The following is a 27,857-nucleotide window of genomic DNA, read 5'->3' as shown; positions in this document are numbered from 1 at the left end:
ACGTCTAGTCACAAGATTCATGAGATCTTAAAGACAAAAGCAGCACAAATTATAGTTTTAACGGCAAAAATCTGCACAAACGAAGCACTAAAAAAGATCTGCATGGTATACCACCTGAGAAATAAAGATATAGATTTATTTTCTCTGACATCATGGCTTAACCTTGTCTGCAAGCTTAATTCTTTTGAGTTTTCTCATAACTAAACTACATGTGATCAATGGGGCTTGAAAGTCATGGCTAGTTTGAGGGCCGATCAAACAAGTAACACTGCATCTAGCTAATCTTTAATCCAAATCTTAATCCAATCTTTAATCCAAATATTTCCAGAAGGCAAATATATTATTCTCCAAGCAGTATTATCTTATTTGATATATTTAAAAAGTGTGATTTTAATCTGCTTGTTTGTTTATTTGAAGGTATTTCTACTAAAACTAACTTTACACTGCATCCAATAAAGATCTTAATAATAAAAATCAAGCCCATGAACAGCACTAAATGGCTTGAATGAAAACACTATCAACATTGTCAGCCGACGTCACAAGTATAACTTTTTGAAGTTATACCTGTGACGTGAATAATTTCCACCCTTGCTCCCCTTTCCGCTCATTTAATTTAGTCAAAAGAAACTCGGGCGCAGCTGTCTGTGTTTAGAGCTCTCTCCAAAGTCCCGCCTGTCGATGTGACGTCACTAGCTCTGTCCAGAGCCCTGTAGGTATTAGACACCAAAATATAGCAGATATGTCAATTTTTTTTTCATCAAAAAAAAATCTTAACATTACTTTAACAAATAAGGATGTTTTGTTTGAGATGAAGAAATGTGAACTTGTCAAAACAGAATTTTTAAATGTTATACATTTTTTTTATTATTTATGGTAAATATATTCACACCTTCAAATATTTACAACAAGAACCTTATTTCCAGATTTTATTATTTTTAATTAAAATCTATGTAGAATTCTTAAAATTTAGTTCAAATGCTAAAGCAATGCAAATTATAACTGCGCTTAAAGAATTATAACCCTCGAGCATAGATTTGATTTTGACATTTTAAAATAAATGTTCTGTTCTGTAAAGCCCTTTTTTGTTGTATATGTTTGCAATTATTAATGTTCTATATTGTTTCTATCTTGTTTTTGCAATAAAAAAAAAAAAAAAAAAAAACCTTTGAGAAAAAAAAAAGGTTTTAGTAAGACTCCTAACTCTAACGGCTCTGGGTCTGTCACTTTAAAAAATTAGCCTATATGAGTGACAGTGGCTATTCACTTACGTACCTTGTAGCGATAACAAAGTTATACCCTTGGCCTACATGTGTTTCTCGGAAGCGTTATGCTTTAAAATTAAGATTTCCGACGCATCTTGAATGCAACATCCCCCCACCTGCAGTGACATAAATAGAAAGAGAAAGTATTTTCTCACACTCATCATAAACAAAACGCTGCTAAACTTTGTTCTATCGGATCCAAAAGTGCGCTTTTTGGAGGGTAGGTTAATGTTTTTGTAGTGTTTTTAATTATCTTTGCTTACATTTGTCTTAATTTATACAAAATCACATTTGCATTAAAGTAATGTTTGTTAGGTCTGCCAGTGTACATGGACTGCGCCCCAGAGCAGACCAAATATGCCGACTGAAAGAGAAGGTAGGTTTGAGATTATCTGGCAAATGTTTGAACTATTTGGTGGTTAAAGCATTCAGGAAGTTTTAGGGAGTCAAATATTTTCTGTATCTCTGGTACCCCATCATTTCTTCTATTTCACAGATAATTTTCATGTTTAGTTTTATCTTGACATTCAAGTATAAAAACAAATAGTGTAAATTGTAATGAGTCTAAAACATAAAATATTGTATGGTCCAGTCATTTATATGTGCCTGAAAAAGCTCTAAGATTTGTTCAATGACTGCTTCACAGGCAGAGTATTTTATGCAAAAATGAATCACAAAATCTTTGCTTTCCTCCCACGTTTAAAAACATATATGTTACCTTAATTTCCCATCATAGGAATCAACAAAAAAATAAACATTTCATAATAATGATAATAAATATTAGTCTGAGTCACCGTTAAGGAGTCTCAGTATCATAAAAAAAAAGAAAAGATTTAAGAATAAAATGTAGTTGAATTGTTTGGGATCACTTTTATTTAGGCATTTTTAGCCATTCAAACATGCTTTTTTTTAAATCTCTTTACAGCCACATACTACGGCTTGATCAATCAAGGAGCAACATGCTACCTAAACAGTATCCTGCAGGTTCTGTTTAGGACCAAGGAGTTCAAAGAGGCTGTGAACAGGTTTGTTGTTTTCAATGTTTATATATCAAACTATCCTCGCATTAAGACAAATGAACAATGACAAATTTGCTTATAAAGCAAAGCACCTCCTCAAGTCAGGGGACCCTGAAGCAGAGGCGTAGAAAGATAATTTTTATAAGGATGGCCAGGCAATGACCAATGCCACCATCTGTATTAGAGGGGGGAAAAATGGTAGGGGTGATTGGCTAAGGGTGGCCACAGGTTTGGCCAAAGATTGGCTAAGGGATGCCATGGCCAACCCTGGCCCCCATCTAGCTCCAGCCCTGCTCTAAAACCACATTCAGTCATTCATGATTGAATAAATGAATGGGTCTATACATGCACACATTCAGACACTAAAGTCATCACATTACATTTCAGTCACAGCTGCCCTCGGGCTCAGTGACAGAAGCGAGGCTTTAGATTTGAATTTCCGAAGATTTTGTATAATAAATTGCATAGGCAGGAATGTCATATTAATCTGTAAGCTGACAAACTGAGCATGGTGGTGAAAGAATCATGTTCCAGGGTTTTCTTGTTAAAGGGTTCGGGGTACTGAACAAAATATTTAAGTTAATCTAAAATAATCAGAATGACAGTTTAAATTTAAGACAATTTTAAATAACTACAAATGGGTTAAACACAAAGCCATAGCCAAACAGGAAACATTTTAATGGCAAACAAATTTGGCCAAGGTGCGACTGTGAAGGGGACATTTGATGTTATTGCTTGTGATGAAATAAATGTTCACTGACACTGTGTGGTAACATAGTAGAATCTGGGGACTTAATATTTGATAGTTTAATTCATTTCTGTTCCATGTAAAACCCTTCATTCAAAATAAAACCCCTTTCAGAGACGATGTACTTTCGTTTTTCTTCTTTGACTCTATGCAAGAAAATAAAATGTAATTTGCAGCTGTGTTGTATTCATGATTGTGTTTATTTGTTTAGGTCTGAGGAAGTAAAGGACCACTATATTGATCGTCATCTTAAAGACCTATTTAAGAATTTACAGGACAAGAAAACAAACGCACGAAAAATCATAGAAGCCCTGGGCATTAAGAGAGGTACAGTTTGCAAGCATTACATTTTCTCCTATATGTTTTAAAAAATAAAGTATTTCGAAAAATTATATATTTATTGAAATAGTATTATTTATCAACAAATATTTTGAAATGCATCCTCCAGTATATTCATTTCGAATATGCTTACAGGATTGGAAAAAGGAACAATTGTTTTTTGTTAAGAAATAAGACTATATAAAATAAACCAAAATATTATTTTTCCCTTTATGTAGAATATGAACAGCAAGATGCAGCAGAGTACTTTGAGAAGATTTTAAGGCTGACCAGTGACGACGCAGCAAAGGTTAAAACTGTATTTTCTGTCAAAAAGGAGGCTGTAATTTTACTAGAAGTAATGATTAATAACAGGTTTTTGTTTTCAGACCTTTCGAGGACAGCTGAGTCACAGGACCACCTGCTGTAAATGTCACAATGTTAATGACAGCTTTGGACATTTCTGGCATCTTCCTCTTGAGCTTTTGAACTCTAGAGGAATCTACAGTGTGGTGAGATTCTGATTCTCTCTCAGTTTGTTTTGCAGATAAATGCATTGTTTACACTTCTGGGAATTTTGTTTTTACCTTAACAAATGTGATGTTATTATTTTTTTTACAAATATCCACTCATAGTCTGTTGTTAGGATTTGAAATGTGAATCTGATGAGTGAAATTTACCAACTTCACATCAACCAGAGTTGTTAGAATTTCCTATTTTTCTTAAGAGAATAGATTTATGCTGCAATCAAAACCCAAATCAAAGTCATTAGAACAGTGGTTCCTGAAGTGGAGGGATATGTTTCCTTGCAGTGTAATCAGAGGGTGGAGGGTCGGTTGAATTGAATAAATAAATGGGTTTCTTGTAATACAAAGAGGGCCCAGAAACAAAAGTTGGTGGAGGATTTCTCCAGTATAATAATCCTATATAAAATAACAACTACAGTTTGGTTGTTTTAACAAGAAGAAATCACACTCTATTGCATTAAATAATCAATTCTATTTTTATTCCTTGCCTACAATATTGATTTGTACAATGTACAGTTTTTTCATATTTTGTTTTACACAAGAAACTGTCTCTATGGAGGCTCTGACGCGCCAACTAGAAGGTATGAAGTATGAGAAGGTACTATAAATATGTCTGGGGCTTTATTTGTAAAGGTGTTGTATGTACAAAATGGGGCCTAAACCCTTAGTATTACGTACATAGCGAAGAAATATACAGTTTAAAAAAATGAAATTTGGCAATTAATTAAAGGGGGAAAAATTATATATATATATATATACATATATATATATATATATATATATATATATATATATATATATATATATATATATATATATATATATATATATATATATATACAGGTGCTGGTCATAAAATTAGAATATCATGAAAAAGTAGATTGATTTCAGTAATTCCATTTAAAAAGTGAAACTTGTATATTATATTCATACATTACATACAAACTCATATATTTCAGATGTTTATTTTGTTTAATTTTGATGATTACAAATGACAACAAATGAAAATCTCAAATTCATCATATCAGAAAATTAGAATATTGTGAAAAGGTTCAAAATTGATGGCCCCTGGTGCCACACTCTAATCAGCTAATTAACTCAAACCACCTGCAAAAGCCTTTAAATGGTCTTTCAGTCTAGTTCTATAGGCTACACAATCATGGGGAAGACTGCTGACTTGACAGTTGTCCAAAAGACGACCATCGACACCTTGCACAAGGAGGGCAAGACACAAAAGGTCATCGCTAAAGAGGCTGGCTGTTCACAGAGCTCAGTGTCCAAGCACATTAATAGAGAGGCGAAGGGAAGGAAAAGATGTGGTCGAAAAAAGTGTACAAGCAAGAGAGATAACCGCACCCTGGAGAGGATTGTGAAACAAAACCCATTCAAAAATGTGGGGGAGATTCACAAAGAGTGGACTGCAGCTGGAGTGAGTGCTTCAAGAACCACCACACACAGACGTATGAAAGACATGGGTTTCTGCTGTCGCATTCCTTGTGTCAAGCCACTCTTGAACCACAGACAGCGTCAGAAGCGTCTTGCCTGGGCTAAAGAGAAACAGGACTGGACTGCTGGTGAGTGGTCCAAAGTCATGTTCTCTGATGAAAGTAAATTTTGCATTTCCTTTGGAAATCAAGGTCCCAGAGTCTGGAGGAAAAGAAGAGAGGCACTTCATCCACGTTGCTTGAAGTCCAGTGTAAAGTTTCCACAGTCAGTGATGGTTTGGGGTGCCATGTCATCTGCTGGTGTTGGTCCATTGTGTTTTCTGAGGTCCAGGGTCAACGCAGCCACATACCAGGAAGTTTTAGAGCACTTCATGCTTCCTGCAGCTGACCAACTTTTTGGAGATGCAGATTTCATTTTCCAACAGGACTTGGCACCTGCACACAGTGCCAAAGCTACCAGTACCTGGTTGAAGGACCATGGTATCCCTGTTCTTAATTGGCCAGCAAACTCTCCTGACCTTAACCCCATAGAAAATCTATGGGGTATTGTGAAGAAGAAGATGCAATACACCAGACCCAACAATTCAGAAGAGCTAAAAGCCACTATTAGAGCAACCTGGGCTATCATAACACCTGAGCAGTGCCACAGACTGATCGACTCCATGCCACGCCGCATTGCTGCAGTAATACAGGCCAAAGGAGGCCCAACTAAATACTGAGTGCTGTACATGCTCATACTTTTCATGTTCATACTTTTCAGTTGGCCAACATTTCTATAAATCCTTTGTTTTTATTGGTCTTCAGTAATATTCTAATTTTGTGATATGATGAATTTGAGATTTTCATTTGTTGTCATTTGTAATCATCAAAATTAAACAAAATAAACATCTGAAATATATGAGTTTGTATGTAATGTATGAATATAATATACAAGTTTCACTTTTTAAATGGAATTACTGAAATCAATCTACTTTTTCATGATATTCTAATTTTATGACCAGCACCTGTATATATATATATTATTTTCTTTTATAGAAAAAAGGAAATCTTTCTATAGATAGATAGATAGATAGAAGTGTGTATATATATACTAATCAAAAAATTAAAGCAACACTTTGTAATCACAGTATGCCATCAAGCTAATTAAACATCTGGGATATTGATTTGGTCATGTAAGTAGCAGAGGGGGTTGTTTATTAGTTTCAGCTATTTTGGTGTTAATGAAATTAGCAACAGGTGCACTAGAGGGGCAACAACAAGACAACCATCAAAACGGGAATGGTTTTACAGGTGGAGGCCACTGACATTTTATCCACTGCTCATCTTTTCTGACTCTTTTTCACCAGTTTTGCATTTGGCTAGGGTCACTGTCACTACTGTTAGGCGCTACCTGGACCCTACAGAGGTTGCACAGGCAGTCCAACTCCTCCAGGATGGCACATCAATACGTGCCATTGCCAGAAGGTTTGCTGTGTCTCCCAGCACAATCTCAAGAGAATGGAGGAGATTCCAGGAGACAGGCAGTTACTCCAGGAGAACTGGACAGGGCCGTAGAAGGTCTACAACCCATCAGCAGGACCGGTATCTGCTCCTTTGTGCAAGGAGGAGCAGGAGGAGCACCACCAGAGCCCTAAAAAATGGCCTCCAGCAGGCCACTGGTGTGAATGTCTCTGACCAAACAATCAGAAACAGACTTCACGAGGGTGGCCTGAGGGCCGACGTCCTCTAGTGGGCCCTGTGCTCACTGCTCAGCACCATGGAGCTCCATTGGCATTTGCCACAGAACACCAGAATTGGCAAGTCCGACACAGGCATCCTGTGCTTTATCACAGATGAAAGCAGGTTCACCCTGAGCACATGTGACAGACGTGAAAGGGTCTGGCGAAGCTGTGGAGAACGTTATGCTGCCTGTAACATCGTTCAGCATGACCGGTTTGGTGGTGGGTCAGTGATGGTCTGGGGAGACATATCCATGGAGGGACGCACAGACCAATGTGGACTCAGACAACGGCACCCTGACTGCCATTAGATGAAATTCTTCGAAAAATTATATATTTATTGTAAATTATATATTTATTGAAATAGTATTATTTATCAACAAATATTTTGAAATGCATCCTCCAGTATATTCATTTAGAATATGCTTACAGGATTGGAAAAAGGAACAATTGTCAGACCCTAGGCTGGTGCAGTGGGTCCTGGGTTCCTCCTGGTGCACGACAATGCCTGGCCTCATGTGGCAAAAGTAATCAGGCAGTTCCTGGAGGATGAAGGAATTGATACCATTGATTGGCCCCCACGCTTGCCTGAGCTAAATCCAATAGAACACCTCTGGGACATTATGTTTCGATCCATCCGACGACTGTCCAGGAGTTCAATGATGTCCAGATCTGGGAGGAGATGAAAATATATCTTATATTCTAGGTTCTTCAAAGTAGCCACCTTTTGCTTTAATTACAGCTTCACACACTCTTGGCATTTTCTAGATGAGCTTCAAGAGGTTGTCACCTGAAATGGTTTTCTGTACTAATATATACATATATACATATATATATATATATGTGTGTGTGTGTGTGTGTGTGTGTGTGTGTGTAAATTCATATGTCAAGTAGTTAAATGAGAAGATGACAAGAACCAGTACCAGATTGAACCCCATATATTGCTAAAATATTTTCAAAGGATGAGCACTATAATGTTTGTTTGATGGTAAAGTGCTTCTCTCTGTCACCTCTGCATCTGTGTGTTTGTGTTGTGCTGGATTTAATAAGCCGGATCATTTCTGCATGTATCAAGTGCAAACTGCTTCAGGAATTTTGTGCAGAAACAGGTTTATCTTCTTAAAGATTGTGTATTATTAGTTTTTTTTAGGGCTTTAATATTTTTTAATCAGAATTTTCTTTCCCCTTTTTTTTAGGAGAATGGCATCAACGACTTCTTTAAGCCCACAGTATTTAATGGGGAAAACCAGATGTACTGTGACAATTGTGACGAAAAAGTTGATGCCCATAGAGTTAGTAAAATTAAAGTTCCGGATTTTATTGAATTCTGATGAAAGGTTGAAACATAACATTTTCAAACATGACTGCATATTTTGTTCTCCAGCAATATGTTATAACACATCACCCAGATGTTCTGCTTCTGCTGCTGAAGAGATTTGACTTCAGCTATCAGTACATGTCATATGTGAAAATCAACTGTAGTGTGGAATTCCCCTATCAAATAAAGATACCAGAGGTATATTTTGGGTATTCTCTTTTTGGCATTGGTCATGAACTTTGTATACCATTTATTGAATTGAATATTTCTCTATATGTTCTATAGAAACAGATATATGAGCTCTATTCAGTTGTGGAGCATGTTGGTGACCTGAGAAGCGGACATTACTGGGCAACAATAAAATCACAGGAGGAAGAAAACCTGTGGTACACATTTAATGACACCAATGTCTCGCAGGTAAAAGAAATCACAATTTGCTGCACTGAAAATACTTAAAATTACCTCTTTCTAAAGTAATATGTCAAAGTAAAATAATTAAGATATAATGTGCTGAGTTTTTTTTTGTCCATGTATCAGATTGTGCCCAACAAATGTCCAGGAAATGACAACATTGCAAAGTAAACATTTAAGTTTGCATTCTATCAGTCTGTATATATATATATGTTGCATACACATGGTTTATCACATTTCTCTCCACTCATCCTTCTGTAGATCCTCCAGTGCGTATCTTCTATTTTACAGAAAGAAAGGTGAGAATTAATCCATCATTGTTCAGACATGTTCTGCTCTACTATCTATTGTACTAACTATTCAATTATCTGCTTTATTATGAAAATTCAGGCACTGAAGAGAAGGTGGAGAACAGTGTTTTTCAACCACCTGGGATGGAAACCAATATTAACAAACACGAGAGAGTCAAATCAAATGCAACCAGAAGTACCACTGACAAAGATTTTGCAGTGTCAAAGGTTAGCACAACACAAACAGATAATTTACCTGATCCAACTGGTAACATCTCTGAGGACAATGGGAATATTATGGTGTATCAACACGAGGAACACAATAGAGATAATAACCTGCTGGAACATAAAGACAGAAATCGTGGAACAACAGACCAAGCTTCACATGAGAGAAAGAAACAGAACACAGCTCATTTTCAACCTGAACAAAGTCAAAATCTTGTTATGCCTGTTGATGACTTGAATGTTTCACAGAGACCATATGAAGAAAACATAGGTAAGAACAAAAATATAGATGGTACAGAAAAACATCAGACAGAAAACAGTCATGTTGAGTGTACAACAGTAAGAAATCCAAATACTGCTGAGCAGGGAGAATCTTTTCTTCCTCCTAATTACCAGATTCAACAAAATAAAGACAAAAACACAAACAAGTCTATAAATATACAGGCCAACAGTAATGGTGTTGTTAAACCTGATGAGAGAAAAACAGATCCTACATATAACCAACCTGAGACCACACATGCAAACCTAAATAAGAATAAACAGACAAGAGAGAGAGAGGAACATATTAATCAACTGCTTAGTGTTGCATCTGATCATGTTCCACAAAGCGATCAGAGGAGGAAGAGTAAACAAACTGATTTGAAAGATCAAGCCCTAGCTGCTGAGCATCTCCAAATGTCAGATAAGAGGAGTAGGAAAGCAACATCTAAAGCAAATGAAGAAAAACAAGTTGATGCTACTAAAGCTGGTTGTCAACATAAACACGATCATATAGATTGTAGCAGCATCAACAAAGGTCAAACACAGAATAATGGAAACACCAACGGAGACTATAATAGTGGTGTTATACAGGCAAGAAAAACACAACCAATGATACAGTCTACCCGGGATAAATGTACACTGGATAAGAAGAGAAACACCAAAGAAGATGATGGTACAATGAAAAAAGATGGTTTAAAGACGCACGCCAAAGGTCAGGAAAGTAATGAAGATACTGATGATTCTCCTAGACAATCTGGATCAAGGAACGAGGAGAGACAGGCAGGGAAACAGGTAGCTGAAGGGAATGTAGAAATAAGTACAGCAAACACAAGTAAAGGACTAAAGGGTAATCATAAAATGATATTCAAAATAATAGAGGAAAGGACTGAGACCATTATTAGTTACAAAGGGATCAGCAGGGAAACAAGTGTGAAGGAAATCTCACAAGGCATCCTTACAAAGAAGGAAGAAAACAGTGTGGGGCACCAAATAAATGAAGAACAAGGACAACTCATGGTGGATGAAAATCAAAAACACACAACCAGACTGGCCAAAAAGTTTTAAATGTTTCAAGTAGAAACTTCTTTGCTGAAAAAAATCCCCGATGCAGAGCTTGATGCTGCTGGAAAACTTCTAAGATCAAAAAAAAGAAATAGGTTTAAACGCATGTGGTTGGGTAACCCAGCTAAAAAGACGCAGCTAAGAAGGAAGGGAATTATGAAGAAGAAGAAAAGAAGAAATATTCTTTGTTTACCCATTTCAAAAAAAAAAAAAAAAGGAGATCAGTTTTAAGATATAAAATAAATCTGGTGAGCCTTCTACTGTACACATCAGCATGAATCAGTAGAGCCCTGCTGATGGAACAGCTCTGAGGTTTTATTTCACACCTTTACCTTAAATACGGCTCTTAGATCATCTTATATTTTCCCTTAAAAAGTGAGACAAAATCAAAATGTTAATACAAAAGCTGGTTTACTCACTCTGTTTATAACGGATAGAGCATGTATTTTATCTCAAGAAAACAGAAAAAACAAAACATTCACTGCATGAAAAGTGAGATTTTCGTCCCCGTAAACTCCCGCAGATCTCCCTGATTTTCGTCAGTTTCCGACAATTTGCAATCCGCGCTTGTCCGCGTTTGTCGTGCCACAAATTGTCGGAAACGAACTCTGACGAATGTGGAGAGTGATCAGCTGTACTAATGGCCCTAATTAGCATATGAATGCAGCAAACCCGCGCGACTGGCCAGGTCTGGCTTGAATAACCTACTCAGTATTGGCTGAAACCACTATTCTCAAACAAGTGAAATCGCTCGTGATTGGCAGCAAAACCACACATGGACAGGCCAGGCTTTAATTTTCTTACTGAGTATTGGACGGAACCACTTCTTTTTAAACAAGTAAAGTCGCTCGTGATTGGTTGGCATATATATATATATTTACATATAAAATTACATATATATATATATATATATATATTTATGAATATATATTTATTCATTCATATATTTATTTATTCATATGCTGTGTATTTATGTTATCCTACACTACTACACAATTATTAGGCTACCATAAAGGACATGAATTAATTTATACAGGAAATTAACATTTGCCAGGAAGCTGTTTATGCAAAGAAAGCTTTATTAAAACACACACAACTATATACAACGCGTATCCAAACACATGCGTATCTAAAAATTACAAGTCCGTGAACGGTCCGTTTGCCTCCTCGGGGTTGGAGGTAACTGGCAGCATTCCCTCCGAGGCAGGTCCGATGTGCAGACGCCTACTGTGCGTGGCCCTGTACTTCGGCATCGCTTCTAACCGGGACCGCAGCTTAACACAGAGTTCAGTGAGATCCGGCCTATGAAATGGCGGCGACCGTACAATCCATCCAGAGACACCGCCAACGACGCCATCTTCTTCGTCGGTGGCGGACTTCCAGAGTTTCACTTCCTCATCTGCTAGCACACTCTGCCTCGCTTTCAGCAGCTGAAAAAAAAAAAAAACAATGAATCAGCGCACTGCGTATGGACACAACACATCTATCAATGCACCAGAAAAATAGTCACCAAATAAAGTCTTACCCTCTTTCTTCTGGCCCAACTCCGAGCAGATTGCTTGGCTGCCTCCGCACGTAAACTTGTTCTCAGGCTGCATATATCTGAAGCTCATGCGTACCGTCTCAAAATACGTCTTAAAGGCAGCTTGAAAACAATTAAATGAGAGTGGTATGAATAAAAAATCAAACGCAAGTCACAGTAACAAGGAAGGAGAAAACATTAAAACAAGTCACTTACACACAATGTCGTCTTTATCAACATCGTGCAAATCTGGACTTGCTGATATGGCTCCGAGCAAATAGGAGGTCTGTGAAAACAAAATGTACAGCTATGATCGGTATCTATCCGTATCCATTGCCTTTTACCGCAGAATGAAAGCATATTCTTTAAATGTTACCCTTGCTCCGGTTCATAGCGCCTGCAATTAGTCTCCGAGTTGTGAAGATGGCGTACTGCTTCCTGTGAATCACAAAAAATACGCTTTAATAAAGCTTGTTCTTGCAAGGCTGCTATTAGCCGTAGCTTTAGGCTAGGCTGTTATTAGCCGTAGCTTTAGGCTAGGCTGCTATTAGCCGTAGCTTAGGCTAGGCTGCTTTTAGCTTAGCAGGCAGTAATCAGACTTATATTTACCGCTAGCATCTCTTCTTTGAGTTCGTCTTGTTCGATGCAGAGTCGCCATCGCATCCAAGAGGAGTTTTACCCCGAAATCCCACATACTCCGCTCCAGACCGCCTGCACAAAGCAAAGCATACATCCTCCGCTGTGGCTGCAGATCGCGCCGCTCTGAGTTTCTTGGAGATCGTAGAGAGCATGCGCGAGATGAACCAGGGTTTCCCGCGGATCATTAAAAATAATTACAATTCATTCATTTTTTTTAAATCAAGGCCTTAATTGGCACTAAAATTATTTAAATATGTTTATCGAAGTATTTATAATTCTTTAATAAAAAATGCTTATAAAAACAATTTCGTCAGATATATTATATCGCTATTAATTTGCATTAAAATAGCATTAAATTAGAGTCACTCATTCCTGTATGAACCCTGTGAGCGCTTAATTTAATATGACATATTAAAAAAATCCCACCATCATCCAGCATATGTTCAGTTTCTGCCCAAATATATATATATATATATATATATATATATATTTTTGTAGATTTTTGTAAGGGGGATAAGGATAATTAAAAACTGCTTTTTTTGAATGAACTTGTTCTCTACTCCCAAACTCAGCATCTCTTTTCATTCCTGTAATAAGAAGTTTCTTTTGAATGGATTTGATTAAAGTTTAAGTCCCTCGGTATAAAATAAATATTTTGATGGAGATGAGAAATCTGCTTCCTCGTTGGTGAATAACCAATAGTTTGGATCCAATCATTTAAATAAACGGTGTTAGTTTTTTTTTTTTATATATAAGAATTGTGCTATAATTTCTAGTCACCGATCTGTTGCTGCTATATTTTAATTTGACGAACCGGAATTTGTCGATGTTCTTTTTCCTGTTTGGTGCGATTGCAATTGCGGATCTTGACCTGGCCGGACCTTATGACCACAGTGTACCAATCTTCTGATGGCTACTTCCAACAGGATAATGCGCCATGTTATAAAGTGAATCATCTCAGACTGATTTCTTGAAACTTTTCAACTTAAGTAATTGTGAATTGAGCATATTGACAGACAACATTTTATTTTTTCTCTTAAATGCAATTTTTTTTTTATAATTACTGCTCTAAATGTATTGCTCTGTCAGCTAAAGATCTGTTTTGGTCTCTGTACTTTAATTAAATAAATCAATTCAAGCTAAAATGTAAGAGGCCATACTGAGCCTGATCTCTTTGAATCAGAGATTTTCTTACCTTTTAGAAAAATGTCACTTGGGGTAAAACCCCCCCTGCAACCCTGATTAGCATTTGTATAGCTCACAGCATGTTGATTTACATGTTAAAGCCTCCCCTAGAATTCCATGGGGGGGAGGCATGGGGGGAACACTGCCTAAGAAAGTCCACGTCAATTTCTGACAATTTACGGGAGTTTTCTGCGAAGCCTGCAAATTGCCGTAAACTGCCGCTAACCTGAAGTTCCACGACAATCTACAGTGCTGCATATTGACGAAAATCCCACTTTTCATGCAGTGATTGTGTACACCAATAATAAATATGCAGCAAGATAATAAAATGGGTTCCCACTGCTGGGTTTTAACAGCATACAATTTTTTAACCCCAGCTTTTTGTAATTTTGGCTTCTTGATATCATATGAGGTTCTAGAAATAATTGTGTCAGGTGAAACAAGTGAGCTGCTCTATATGGCAGAGATGGTGTATCACTGAATGTTTATGTATGCTCAAGGTCTCTTGTTTTTATTTTGGCTGAACTTTTACAACTTTTTCTTAATGCTTCAAAGTCAGCTTGAGATTTCTTCACTTCTATCCTAAGTTGCTAACTAGTTATTAGGTGTTGGTATTTGTACTGCAGAGTCATGTGAGGTTTGGCTTTGTTTGGCCTTTTTTTTTAGCATCTTTCTGAGCATCTTTTTTATAGTACTGTAGTGGCAGATATAGTAGCTGGTTCAGTAAAATGTCTGCACATATTTGCATTCAACACCACTCTGATCAGTTACCTTATGCCTTTTTTTATATCAGCCAATGTTAAATAATATGGAAGCTTATTTGTATTATGATTCATAAGCTAATGGTGCAGTGTTTGATTAAATGCCACAGGTTGCACAAATCAATGATTTGTACTAATTTTTCTTTTTGATTTTCTTTTTGTTCTGGTTTTCTGCAATAAACTTGGATTACCACCACAATGTTTACAAGACATGTTTTCTATTAGTTATTTGATAGTATTGTTTTCAGATTTTAAAACTGAGGTAAAGAAGAATAGATAGAAAAAAAATCCCACCGCTTGACTTTAAATTTCAGGCTCAGAACAAAAGGATTATTCGAGGGGAAAAGACAGTTAGGTTTAACAAAATGTTTCTTTAAGATGGAACTGAAAAGAACAGCGTCTAAGGCAGGAACCTCTGCGGGGGAGAACACAGGTTAGTGACCATGTAAATCTGGCGGGGGATAATAATGGACCTGAGTCACTAACCTGGTCTTGTAGTTCAGTCCAAGGCCAGAGGATGAGGTTGGTTCCAGCTGTTCAGCTACCAACAAGACGCAGTGGGCGTCGCCCAGAGAGTCCCAGAAGCTAATAAATCAGAGGGCAGAGGACAGGCAAGAGATCAGAACTGAGCAGATGAAAGAAGCTGGGATAATCCAGAGTGCAAAGCCAAAGCAGGTGTCGAAGACATGCTCAGGAGTTAGGAGATCAGAAGTCCAAAGAGTTACAGAAGGGAAATCCAGGACGGTATTGGGAAATAGTTCCAGGCTCGGTACACAGACAGGCAGAAATCCAGCAGGAGTGTGAGGACAGGTCAGGCAAACAGATCAGAAAAAGCAGGCTCAGAGGTGCAGAGGCAGATTGGGTCAGGATCGGGCAATCAGAAACACTCAGGAACACTAGAGGACTCTCACCAAAGGCTTGAATAATCTGGCATTGATGAATGGTTGAAGGCTGGTTAAACAGAGACTGAAGCAGGTGGAGCAGCAGTAAAGAGAACTGGGCCGAGATAAGCAGGTAAATGAAATGAGTATTAAGGCCAGTCATCAATATCAAGATCATGAGAATTAAAGGAAGTTATTTGTGGTCAAAAAGAAAAAAATATAAATATTTGTAATTAAATGAAGATCAGTATATTGCTGGATTTTAAAATGCTCTAATTAACTCTAAAGAAATTTGTTGGGGTTATTTTATTTTATTTTTTGTATTTAAAGGGAGTGATTTCTCATAATAATAATAATTACTCTTGGTGATTATTTTCATTTGTCAATTTTTAATCAATATCCTATTTAAAATACTTATTAGTACAGCAGCTAGTTGTTATTCTTGTGTGCCTTGCGATGGACTGGCAACCTGTCCAGGTCGTACCCCGCCTCTCACCTGTAGACGCCTGGAGTTAGGCATCAGCACACCTTGCGACCCCGCTTGGGATAAGCATGACAGAATATGGATGATTGACTTGTTTAATGCAAATTTTAATTGTTCTTTCGAATATTATCAGCCAAATCATTTTCTATTCCAGAAAGCTTTTTCTGATGTTTAAACAGTCTAATTTAGTTTTTTGAACACTGTATAAATATGACACACACTTCAGCTATTGCTTCAGAATTATTTGTATTAATTTTTTTATTTAAAAGAAATGTGCATATACACTCCAAATTGGTTTACTTTAGAATTATTCTCCAATGAATCATCAGTTTTAAATAAACATCCAATTAAAACTTCCTGTCATACAATATCAAAACAAAATCTCTTTGTCATGCAAGTTAAGTATCTCTGCTTTCCTTTGAAATCACGCATTATACAGAATTGTTTTGCTTTAAAAAAATAGTTAATCTGAATGCAAATAAATTTGTCAACAGATTTATCTTCAGTATTAAATCAAGATTCAATGACTTAATTATTTAAACAGATTTTTAAATCTTTTCTAAATAAAGCTAAATATGTTGTTTACGTTAAAATATTGCATTAACCTTGTTGTGCTATGGGAACCTCCCATTATCCTTACCCACTCCTTTTAATAACTGCATTAACTGTGAAAGAGACCTAAGTCCCTCCTTTTTAAAAAAAAAAAAAAAAAAAAAAAAAAAAAACCTCCTCACTCAGAATGAGAGGGCTAAGTTTAGCCATGGGACCTGAGTTCATTAGATAATCTCTTGTTTACCTCTACAAAAAATATAATAGAAATTGCAATGACCTAATTGGATGAAGCTTCAAAACATATGTTCTCTTTTTTTTTTTTTTTTTTTTTAAAGCTACAGTGTGTAATTTTCAGCGACATCTAACGTCCAGACTGCAGACCGCAGCAACATGAACATCTCCCCCCAACCGCTTCTCCCACCCAACATGACGGCGAGCGTTACGGGACAAAATGTCTTCCACGACGCCCGCATCACCTACCTTCACAAGTGATGAGGTTTGTTTAAATAGATAATTTTACAGATAGTATTTCATTAGTCTGTGTGTTCGGTACCGTCTTAGTTCATCTCTCTTAACTTGCCGTAGTTACTTTCGAGCGTAATGGGCGATCTCGCAATCGCTAGTTTGTTGGCTCTGCGCTGCCGTAGCGCAAAGATGTCTGCCTCCATGGCTGCGAGACCCGCTCCTATGTAATTATAAATAACGAATTCTAAGGCAATGCAAATATTAAGGTTAAGAGGCTGAGCTCGTAGATGATGATAAATAACATAGTTATGTATAATATATTACATTTCTGACTGTATATCCCTGTAATTATTACACACTGTAGCTTTAACTCACAAAATGTATTTAGAGCTCTAATTTAATTCACTTTAATCATGTATCCTATAAAAAAGTGTGTGCACAGAGCTATCTGAAAAGTTGGTTTTAACCCTTTAAAACCCGATCCAAGAATTAAAAAAAACAGAAAATTACTTTTTTTTTGGTTTGAAGTCCTTATTTGGCCTTTTAACAAAATATGTAAAAAGAAAAAACAGAAATACAGTTTTGATATTAATAATTTATTACTATGCGATAAGTCAAGATTATTTTTGTGTAGTCTTCTACTGGCTGTTATCAGGTATATCTGATTGTGTACAATAGGATTTTGAGCAATGTTTTTACCATTAAATTATGCAAAAGGTGTCAGACGCAAAACATTTCAGAAACCGTATGTATCAAATATGATACATTTGGCATTACAGGGTTAAAATTAAAAGAAATTAGCTCCTTGTCTGCACCTTGTTTGTTCAAGTCCAATAAACGAGTCCTTCTAGTGACAGTGAGACAGAGATCAGGTGTAAATTTATGCCTTTTTTTTCTGTCCTGTTTTCCATCCACATTCCTTCTAGAAAAGCCAATACAGATTGTAGCAGATATTGTAACCATTAGAAAATCATTTCATTTCCTGTAAGTAGTATTTCTTCATTGTATATGTTATTTGGCACTACCAGACAGAATATGGAAACTACCTAGTTCACCAGAATTGCTTCATGTGCTGTAAGGTGGTTTCCATGTGCCTGCTTGTTCATAAATGGGATTATCCCCTGTTCTTTTATAAGGGCATATAAAAGATAACAAACCTGCAATCAAAAGAATAGCAATATAAAGTAGAAGCCAAAATAAGGTTATATAAGAGTATCAAGTAGTGTCAGACTTCTGCACTTGCCAGAGCAAATCTGAAAGGTTGTGGGGAATTGTTGAATATGCAACCAAAGACATGTTTAATGTATTGTTAATCACTAATTTAACAAGGCCAGAACATTCCATCTGTTTTCAAACTTTTGTGTGAAAGAGCATTATTTGTTCAACAATGGCTATGTTATTTAAGGATTATCGCCACACAAAAACAACTGTCATTATAGCAATCAAAAGGGTTGAATAACATCAGTCTGGTCTAGTTCTGGAAGTTATAATTTTCTACACTGACAATCACCAACACAAAACTGCAAGAAAATTAAGGAGCCCTTCATTGGTTCTGATCTAGCAAGTCATTAAATATCCCTATGCTTTTAACTAACAAATACTGTCATCAGCGTGATGTTTTTGGTCTCTAGGATTAGAAAACATCCTGTACAATGAGACACATTGGTGTTGTATGAGGTGACAAATCAATGTCCAAGGAAACAGACGTGTTAAAGGAGTATTAACTCTTTCTCCACACTGGGATAACTGTCTGTCTGGGAGCAACACCACTGGAGCACGGTGCTGAAATACCGCTTGTTCTAGAACATTCAGCAAAAGTCTTCAGACACACAAAACAGAACTTGACCTTACACTGAGGACAGGTAAGGTGTTTGCAGTGGTTTCGTTTATGCTCCAGCAGTGATCCGCAGGTGGGACAGGCCCGGATGGAGGGACACCCGGTGATTCCTATCACTGTGTCAAAGACGATATCGGGGCAAGTTTGCAGCGTTTGCAGCACCGTGTTGCTGCAGCCTTCGTTCTCACAGCGGCTCATCCGTGGCTTTGGTCCTTTCCATTCCCTCAGGCACTGCCAACAGAATTCATATGGACGTCCTTTCTTTGCTGTGCACACTTTGCAGCCGACACAAAGATTAAATTCGTTTTGTCTTGCAACATGGGACATGCATCCAGGACACTGTGAAAGTGAGATTTAAATTGAGTGATATTTCCAAACAACCAAAACTGTAAAATAAAAAGGGTGGCTATAATAATGCTTACTCTTCTTTTATTAGAAGCATTTATAGCCATGGTCTTCTTGAAATACTTAATTTCCTGAGTAGTCAGTTGAGCCATCTTGCAGACCTCTTCAAAAGGCCACACAGCATCACAGCCAAACACAGCACACACAAAGGTGTTTTGTCCCTTTAGAATGATGAGAAAAAAACATATTAGTCAATAAAGTCACTATTTAGGGACAAATTCTCTCATTAATTGTTCATATTTAAACCATCTTACATCTTCCAGCAGCTGAAGACACCATTTAGTGAGAGACATCGGGGTGACTGCATGACCACAGGACATCTCTGCTTTTGGAGACTCAAACTCTTCACATAAAACTGAATGACAGGACAGATATAACTCAGTACCGAATGCATGAAAACTTTCATATACTCTGATTAGGCAAAACATTATGCTCATCTACACCCCCACCCAACCCTTTTCTGTCAAATCAGACTACAGTTAAATGATGTGTTCAGCTGTATCCTCCAAAGGCCAGATTTGTCAGCCAATTGAGTCACAACATAGCAAAGTGGCCTGTTCATATGCAAAGACTCCATCAATGTGGGCGATAACTGTGGCCTTCTTTTTCCCCAATTGGAAGGACAGATCCGGTGAAACCTTCGTGGACTACCATATCCCATGATTCAAAGCAGTTAACAGCAAGCCGGCTGCTCCATGCTCAGAGGAAAAAGGGAAATGGCGAACAGTTGTGAAAATTGTAAGTACAGTTTTATACAATAAAATAATGGGAATAGGTTCTTCGTAAATGAATTAAAATGGTAAATTTAAAAGATTAGTATTTTACATATGTTGCAGGTAATTATTGGTTTAATGAAAGGTTTTATCTGCCCCTGTGCAAATGGGTTTTGCTGACATTTAAGCATAGATTCCAATATTTGCGCAGTGGGGACTATACGTAGATCTGATAAATGTGATGATGGTACTGCTGCTGAAGCTCAAATATGTTATTAGCCCACAACAGTAGTAAGTACTGTAGTTCAGCATTCATTCTTTGCCTGCTTTGTGCGTCTACTGTCATGGTTGCTAGGCGACAGAGCTTACACCGGTGACAACTGCAGAAGGCTAGACCTGTTCAAATGTATAGCAGAACTTTTCCATCCACTTTATTTTCACGGCGTTATAAGGACCCATTCCAGGAAGACCAGATCCTTGGAGCACGTAGTCGCCAGAATCAAACACTTTCATGGTATCGGTTATCAAGTTTTTTTAGTTGGCATTCAGGAAGATCATTAATGAAATAAAGTTGTTTCTCCACCACTTTCATTAGATGCTCTATAACAGGGCAGCTTATCCCTGGTCCTCGGGGCCCACTGTCCTACACGTTTTAGCTGTTTTCCTGCCTTCACACACCTGATCTAAAAGAAATGATGATTAGCAGGCTTCTGAAGCAGCAGATGGCTGTCGAAGAGGTAATGCAATCATTTGAACCAGGTGTATTTAATTAGAGATACATCTAAAACATGAAAGATAGTGGGCCCTGAGGACCAGGGTTTAGAAACTACAATAAAATTGTTGGGAGCTGGAGAAGTTCCACCTTTCTCCAGCAGAGTCCGCCGTGGATCCTTCTGAGGGAGCCTCCTGCACAGCTGCAGCCCATCAAGATCATCAGAGGATCCACGATTCCAGGAAACCAGTGTCTCCTCTGTGAAGCTCAGGAAGAGCTAACCTGCCGAGCCGACCCTCAGAGCCAAACCTGAAGAATCATAGAGAACCTCCATGCAGCTCTGGACAAAGAGCTGGAAAACCCAAAACCAAGGTCTGTTCATTACAAGACGTGAGACGCTGAAGCAGCAAGCGGACTCTGCTGATGAACTCCTCCCCAGATCCAACAGTGACTCTCCCAAAGCTAACCTCAAGAACCCTCAAGGTACAACCAGTTATCTTCAAGAAATCAAGCTCCAGCTTGCAACGCTAACTGAACTGTCTCTCACTCAGACTCCGGTGAACCAGTTTCCGGGCCCGAACCAGAACCAGTACTTTCTGTGTGCTTGCATCTAAATAAACTTGTTAAACTTTTATTCCTGTGTCCGTCAGTGGTGTTCTGCATACTTGGGTCGCTTTTAGTGAACCCATCATGACAAAAATGTGGGCAACATTGTAGACAAAGTCAGGTTTTCTTTGTTCACTTTGCTCCTCAAACCATCCCTAAACCTTTTGTAGCTCTGCTTATTACTTTACTTTTATAGTTTGACCTTTAGGAATTTTCTGTTTATTCCCTGTTTCCTTGTTGTGTACGATCCTTACTCTCCAACCCAAATCATCACATTGCCTTCACTGCTTGCTTTCCTTCTTTCCACATGTTCTGATGCTGACTGGTGGAAATCAGTCAGCGTGGCTGACAACAATTCCAACTTCAATACCTAATCTTTGCATGGATCAGTCTTTTCTCCCCACTGTAAGCGGATCAAACATGCTGCAAGAGTTTTTCCTGTTTTCCTTACTTGTACCATGTGGACCACCAGGACTCCAAAGACACAAAGCTTTCCAAAAAGAGCAGCAGGTATGCTCTGATCCAGTATTATTATTTTACCTTTGGGTTCTCTCAGACTCCTTCATATATATACCCTTCTACAATTTAGAAGCAAAAAGTGCTTATTGTGGCCATTTATGATAAATTTTTGTTTGTAATTTCTACCAATTTAGTTTTCTTCTTTGGGTAGGTAGACTTTATCTAAGTTAATTTAGAACCAAAATTTGTAATATATTTTTTAATATATTTCTAATTGTTTAGATTAGGTTGTTAATTGTTAGACCCTCCCATTAATTTGAGTAATTAAGAACACACCAGGTCCTGGGTCGGGGTCGATTGTTTGGTAAATCTGGTGTGGACGGGAGGGACATTTTTAGTAATTATTTTGTTTCTGCTTTTCCAACAAATAAATCAGGTGGGAAGTGGGTGCAAATCCAAAGCACCTGTTACCACCCAGGTCCTTTGTTGGATATGTTGGTCTTTTTTTTTTTTTTGGAACAGAAGGATGCGACACTGCTGATCACTAATATATGCCACCCGGCTGGCATTATGGAGAGATAGCCAGTGTTATTATGATATGCCTGCTTGATGTTTCTTACTTTATTTCAAATTTTCAGTTGTTACTTACAGTCCAATTCATCCTCCCCGTCAACAATTTTGAGTGAAGGATCCTTAGGATCATAACACTTCTTCTTTGGAGCGGGTTTATTGGATCCCGATTTCATCCGCAGCCTAAACCTGAAGAGAAATAATAACTATTAATTGAACTATCAATTTCCTTCCCAAATCATGAACTGTGTTTGGTATTGAAAACGGTTATTAACAAAGAGCGGAGCAGAATAACTGTTGTTTATTTTCCTTAAGCGCGCGCCGCGCATGGGTTACAGCAAATCTATTTCCACTGATTATATTACTGGAATAAATACCCAACATGTAAATGAATAAAGGCCTCTTTACCTGCGGAAGTCTAGTCTTGGCGTGAAGATCTTGGACATTTCTACTTCTGGATTGGACGCGTTTCATTCATCAAAACCATGAGAAATGAGAAAAGCGCAGCTCCGACTGAACAGGATGATTTCAGCGGACTGATTGGATCAGTCTGAGTCTGCGCAAACAGCCCACTTGTTCATTACAGGTTTATGTGCTGGAGAAAATAAACATCAAAATAACTTTGAAAAAAGCAGACAAAAGCTTTAAAAAGCACAAATTAACACGGAAAGAAGCTGGAAATTATGACTCGCTGTTCTGGATATTTGGTGCTGAAATAGATACAAAAAGGAGCCATCCATCCCACACCGAACGATATGGGCCATACCTACTGCTTTAACCATCAATTATTTTAAGTTTTTTTTATTATTATATATACATTTCTACATTAATATTAGTTAATGAAAGAAAATAAAAACAGAAGGTTTTAGGTGTTTCAGAGGCGATCATCATTTTGCGAACAGCACAAACATTTAACAACCAATCTATTTCTCAAAGGAGTTATCAATTCAGGCTCCTTTTTATATCAAAGTTGGTGTTTAAAAAAAGTAGCTAAGATTAACGTTTTTATGTAGTCTACACGAATAGAAAATATAATGGGATTATAGGGTAAGAGGGCATTCAAAGGCAGAGGAAGTCATAATCTTTCTATTAAGGTTTCATCTAAAAACAGATCATCAAACCAGTTTTTGCAAAAAATACATAAATCTATCAGAGAGTAGTTTTAAAATGGACTTTCTGTGAGATACTAGAGAAAAAAACTATGAGACAATGTATGAAATAAATATTTTTTTTAATCACGTGTAGTTTGTCCTACAGATTTTTCCATGCAATAATATATTAATTGAAAAACAAAAACATATTTTTCTTCCTCTAAAGGCTCTTTAAAGTATTGCGCTTCTGTTGATAATTGTTGTGTTATGAACGGGATTATAACTTCTCGGAATAGCCTATGCTTCCGGAAAATCAATTTTGAAAATAGTTTTCCTGGTTAGATAAAACAGCTTGGAAGGTAAAACATGATCATGTGTTTTGACCTAAATTCCTGGACTTTTTTTTTTATTTTGCTTTCGCTTTAAAGAACACGCCCAATTTATATCCCATAAAGGCCACTAACCGGTGGCAAATCAAATCAGATCACAGACCTACAGCTCAGATAAAGAACCATCATGTAGATCTGCTCGTCCTTTGCTCCAACCTTGGAGAGGTCAGCTATGTGAACACCAAGGGCCCTCTGGGGAAGATGACTGTTCTGGAGCTGAAGAAATATGCGGTGGATACCTTTCCTAAATCAGGTAAATGCCTAAAAAGCTATTAAGATTTTATACATGTTGTCATGAAGGGACTTTTAGGTGCAGTTTGAAATCAATAAATAAAAATAAAATAGGATAGTTTATACGGACTGCTTACATAATACCTTTTTGATAATATAGTTATTTCTATTTTAACCATAGGCAGTTCTCTGCAAAAACAACAACAAAATATAATGACAGCAGTCTATGGAGGGTGCCCTCGTTTTTTTTAAATTCATACTTGGTTTTTGTTGTTGTTGCTGTTTGTTTGTTTTTGATTGTTTGTTTGTTTGTTTTTTATTGTGTAGGACCAACCCTGGATGACATCAAGCTGGTTGTCGGGGACAAGCCTCTGGATGATGACTCTGCTTCCCTCTCTGACTACAACATCAAACCCAACACCAAGGTTCAAATGGTCAGGAAGGTGAGCGGAGGCTGAGAGGCAGCAGGAGACAGAGACACCTGAAGTCTGTCATTGGGATGCAGCAAAGGAATGGACTGATGGGGAGGTTGGGAACATTTACGCAACAGAGACATCAGCTCTACATTTGATGACTTCTATTTTTAACTTTACTTACCCTTCCTGAATGGTATCATAGCCATTTTCATTTATGGTAGCACTTTGAGGATTTTCTGTTTGGTTAAAATTAGGAACTTTTTTTATGTTTCTGATTATGATGTGGAATTGTAGTTAGTGTATAAAGTGGTCTTGTAAATAATAACCACCTGATTCTTCAACATAATGTTGGAATGAGTTTACAAATGTTCATAAATTGTGAATATGTAAGAAATCTATTCTGTAGAATACTCTAAATTATTATGGAAAAATCCAATAAAATATTTTTTATAAAATGTTCTTTGTTTGATGTATTTATTCTTTGACTCATCTATCCACCAAGGCCGAGTTTATATTCATTTACTTATATCATTTGTGTTTAGTAATTCATGTAGTTGTATTTCTACTTTTAACTTATTCAGTAGTATAATAGTTGTTTTTTAAACCAAGATATCTTATCTTTTTTATTACCGGTATTATCCTTTTTTCATTTATGTACTTGTTCATTTGTATCAGTATGTTTTTATGAAAAATCAAACCCCTTTGCCAAATCTTAACTAAAAATCTTAGAATTTAGCAAACATGAATATAGCCTTAAGCAAGCCTAAAATATTGAGAACTCACTGCAACTGCAAAATAGTGGAATAATACTGGAAAAATATTACTGATTGTGACAGTGAAAGACAGTACTGTGGGAGTTAGAGTTAAATATTAGCTTTAACAAAGTTGTTATTGGGTTTTTTTGTGATTTGGCAAAGTATACTTCTTGTTTTCTTTTTGTTAAATGTAATCTGGGGAGCCTCCTGGTGGATGACAATGGGGAAAATACTGTATCCATGTTTTAGAACTATAGAAGGTCATTAATCATTTTTTAGATAATTACAAACATCTCTTTAAAATGACATTGGCTGTTCTTTTTTTGTTGATTTTCCTTTTGAGCTGATGACAGCATTGGGAAAGCATAATAACAGTATAAAGCTAAATAAATGAAAACATGAGAGCCTGCTGGCAAAAACAAATATGACATTTAGATACAAACAGAAAGCAGCTGAACTAGGATTGGGCTTCCTCCAGATATCCTCCAGAATATGTAAGAAATCTATTCTGTAGAATACTCTAAATTATTATGGAAAAATCCAATAAAATATTTTTTATAAAATGTTCTTTGTTTGATGTATTTATTCTTTGACTCATCTATCCACCAAGGCCGAGTTTATATTCAGAAGATACTGTATCCATGTTTTAGAACTATAGAAGGTCATTAATCATTTTTTAGATAATTACAAACATCTCTTTAAAATGACATTGGCTGTTCTTTTTTTGTTGATTTTCCTTTTGAGCTGATGACAGCATTGGGAAAGCATAATAACAGTATAAAGCTAAATAAATGAAAACATGAGAGCCTGATGGCAAAAACAAATATGACATTTAGATACAAACAGAAAGCAGCTGAACTAGGATTGGGCTTCCTCCAGATAGATTTAACTCTGAATATTATGCAACTTTTTTTGTTCCGTAAAAATTCAAAAAATATCCACTGGACTTGGTTCCACTGGACCCTTAATGGCAATCCCCCCTTTAACGACCGACCCCTAGAATCAGACAGGTTTCAGATATTACAGGCTAACGATGGAACTAACGACCCATTCATCGGTTAACATTGCATGTTTCCAAGCGATACAAGGCGTTGTCTATATAAGACTCAAACTCACTGCGGATCCAGACATTTGAATTGAGAAAGCTTCCTGGAGAGGTGGAGAAACGTCTTCAAATCTTGAAAACCAAGTCCAGTGGATATTTTTTGAATTTTTACGGAATGACTTTGACCTGGATGACTGAGAACCTTCATCAGCAACTTTTTTTGTTTTTTATTTTTATTTTATTTATTCAAACTAATTTATACCTGCTGCTGAAAACACTATTAAAATTGTATGTATGAACTTTAGAAAATATTGGGGATTATAAGTTATTTTGTGTATCAAATTAAATCAATAAAATAAAACTTGCATTGCAAGTTACAGCTTCTAGGGCAGAGGTAACCAATTAAAATTCAACGGGGTCTGAATAAAGAAAATCATCAACCAGTTAACGTCCAGAGACATTTTTAATTATGATCTGTTACTTTAAACTGAATTTTACAGTGAAATAAAATACATGATTTTATGCATCCAAGTTATATATTGACTTTTTAAATAAAAAAATATAAAAAAAAAAAATAGAACATTGTGGAGGTTCCTCCATCTTTTCCTCCGTGTTAGTATTTCTTTATTTATTTAAAGGTCTTCACACAATAGATTTATAATTTCACTTTTGTGGTGTTTTTTTGGCATTAGGTTGTTTACTATTATGGGTGCACACATTTAGTAAACACATTTTTGTTTAACTACTTTTCTTTGCTGAGTTTGAAGGACTGGCTGAGTGGAGAGGACTGGTTGAAAGGCAAACCAGGAAGTGGGACGTACCATCAGGTTTAGTGTCCTGGTGGTTAGATAGTACACATTACACTACTTGGAGCATCTGTCAATATTCGAAGTTTAATAAGCAGACTGTAAGTGTCCCTTTAAAAAATTGGTAAAGAAGAATGTAGGTGAGAAATTTCCCTGTTAAGGTACAATAAACTAACTAAAAACATTTTTTGGTGGTATTGTCACATAAGTTAGGGAGGAAAAAAAGATTTTAATAAATAAAAATCAGCATTTCAAGTTACAATAACATAGACTTAAATGTTGGGAAACTTAAAAAGAAAAACTTAAGTGATTAAGTTTAGGTACTAAACTCAACAGTTCCTGAAGTTTTTTTCCTACATATTCTGAGTTCTCACGTTTTCAAATAAACTAAACGCAGTGTGGAATGTTGATCCTATCATTAGTCTCTACCCAGAAATGAACAACCAGCTGTTGAAAATCCAGCTACCTATGTTTAAACATGATTAGGCTACATGCATCATTCTTGTGGAGAACAGTTTAAACATTCTCTAAGGTTAGGATTAGAGCTGTAAGGGTTATTCACTGCAGTTGAATCTCTGGTCAGGTTACGGGTCGTTAAACCAGTCTCTTCCTCTGAAGCAGAGAGATTTAAGGCTTTGAGTCACACAACTAGGACACCACAGATATTAAACAACGTTGCAGTGTGCAGATTTTTTTATTTACAGATAAAAGGAATAAGAAATCTCTGTA

The 27,857-nt window shown here is 36.8% G+C and overlaps 2 protein-coding genes across 2 annotated transcripts; one reads left to right on the top strand and one right to left on the bottom strand.

Moving 5' to 3' along the window:
- Positions 1-1,398: 1,398 nt before the first annotated feature.
- Positions 1,399-11,347, top strand: LOC119773341 (ubiquitin carboxyl-terminal hydrolase 26-like). The gene is made up of 12 exons (XM_038270306.1): positions 1,399-1,482; positions 1,578-1,638; positions 2,188-2,287; positions 3,241-3,356; positions 3,587-3,657; positions 3,737-3,859; positions 8,234-8,329; positions 8,422-8,553; positions 8,641-8,772; positions 8,893-8,933; positions 9,028-9,065; positions 9,157-11,347. The coding sequence occupies exons 2-12, from the start codon at positions 1,620-1,622 to the stop codon at positions 10,605-10,607; spliced, it is 2,319 nt and encodes a 772-aa protein (XP_038126234.1). The 5' UTR covers positions 1,399-1,482; positions 1,578-1,619; the 3' UTR covers positions 10,608-11,347.
- Positions 11,348-18,029: 6,682 nt separating this feature from the next.
- On the bottom strand, positions 18,030-22,923 carry LOC119773417 (probable E3 ubiquitin-protein ligase ARI8). Its single transcript, XM_038270420.1, has 5 exons — positions 22,804-22,923; positions 22,475-22,584; positions 19,590-19,690; positions 19,353-19,496; positions 18,030-19,269 (listed from the first exon to the last, which is right to left on the bottom strand). Exons 1-5 carry the CDS (start codon positions 22,839-22,841, stop codon positions 18,814-18,816), a joined length of 849 nt encoding a protein of 282 aa, XP_038126348.1. The 5' UTR covers positions 22,842-22,923; the 3' UTR covers positions 18,030-18,813.
- Between the last annotated feature and the right edge of the window lie 4,934 nt (positions 22,924-27,857).

The sequence above is a fragment of the Cyprinodon tularosa genome, unplaced genomic scaffold, assembly GCF_016077235.1.
Source record: "Cyprinodon tularosa strain WSP-4 unplaced genomic scaffold, ASM1607723v1 ctg76, whole genome shotgun sequence".
Classification (NCBI taxonomy): Eukaryota; Metazoa; Chordata; class Actinopteri; order Cyprinodontiformes; family Cyprinodontidae; genus Cyprinodon; species Cyprinodon tularosa.
The sequence above is the reverse complement of the archived record's forward strand: the minus strand, read 5'-3'. Positions and strand labels throughout refer to the sequence as shown.

What these genes read in the sequence shown, in the direction of transcription:
- LOC119773341 (XM_038270306.1), top strand. An exon ending in ATCAAATAAAGATACCAGAG is followed by an intron (nt 8,554 to 8,640) that starts GTATATTTTGGG and finishes TATGTTCTATAG; the next exon opens with AAACAGATATATGAGCTCTA. An exon ending in TCTATTTTACAGAAAGAAAG is followed by an intron (nt 9,066 to 9,156) that starts GTGAGAATTAAT and finishes ATGAAAATTCAG; the next exon opens with GCACTGAAGAGAAGGTGGAG.
- LOC119773417 (XM_038270420.1), bottom strand. Translation starts at nt 22,841, where the DNA reads ATGTCCAAGATCTTCACGCCAAGACTAGACTTCCGCAG. An exon ending in CCAAGACTAGACTTCCGCAG is followed by an intron (nt 22,585 to 22,803) that starts GTAAAGAGGCCT and finishes ATTTCTCTTCAG; the next exon opens with GTTTAGGCTGCGGATGAAAT. An exon ending in CGGGGAGGATGAATTGGACT is followed by an intron (nt 19,691 to 22,474) that starts GTAAGTAACAAC and finishes CCTGTCATTCAG; the next exon opens with TTTTATGTGAAGAGTTTGAG.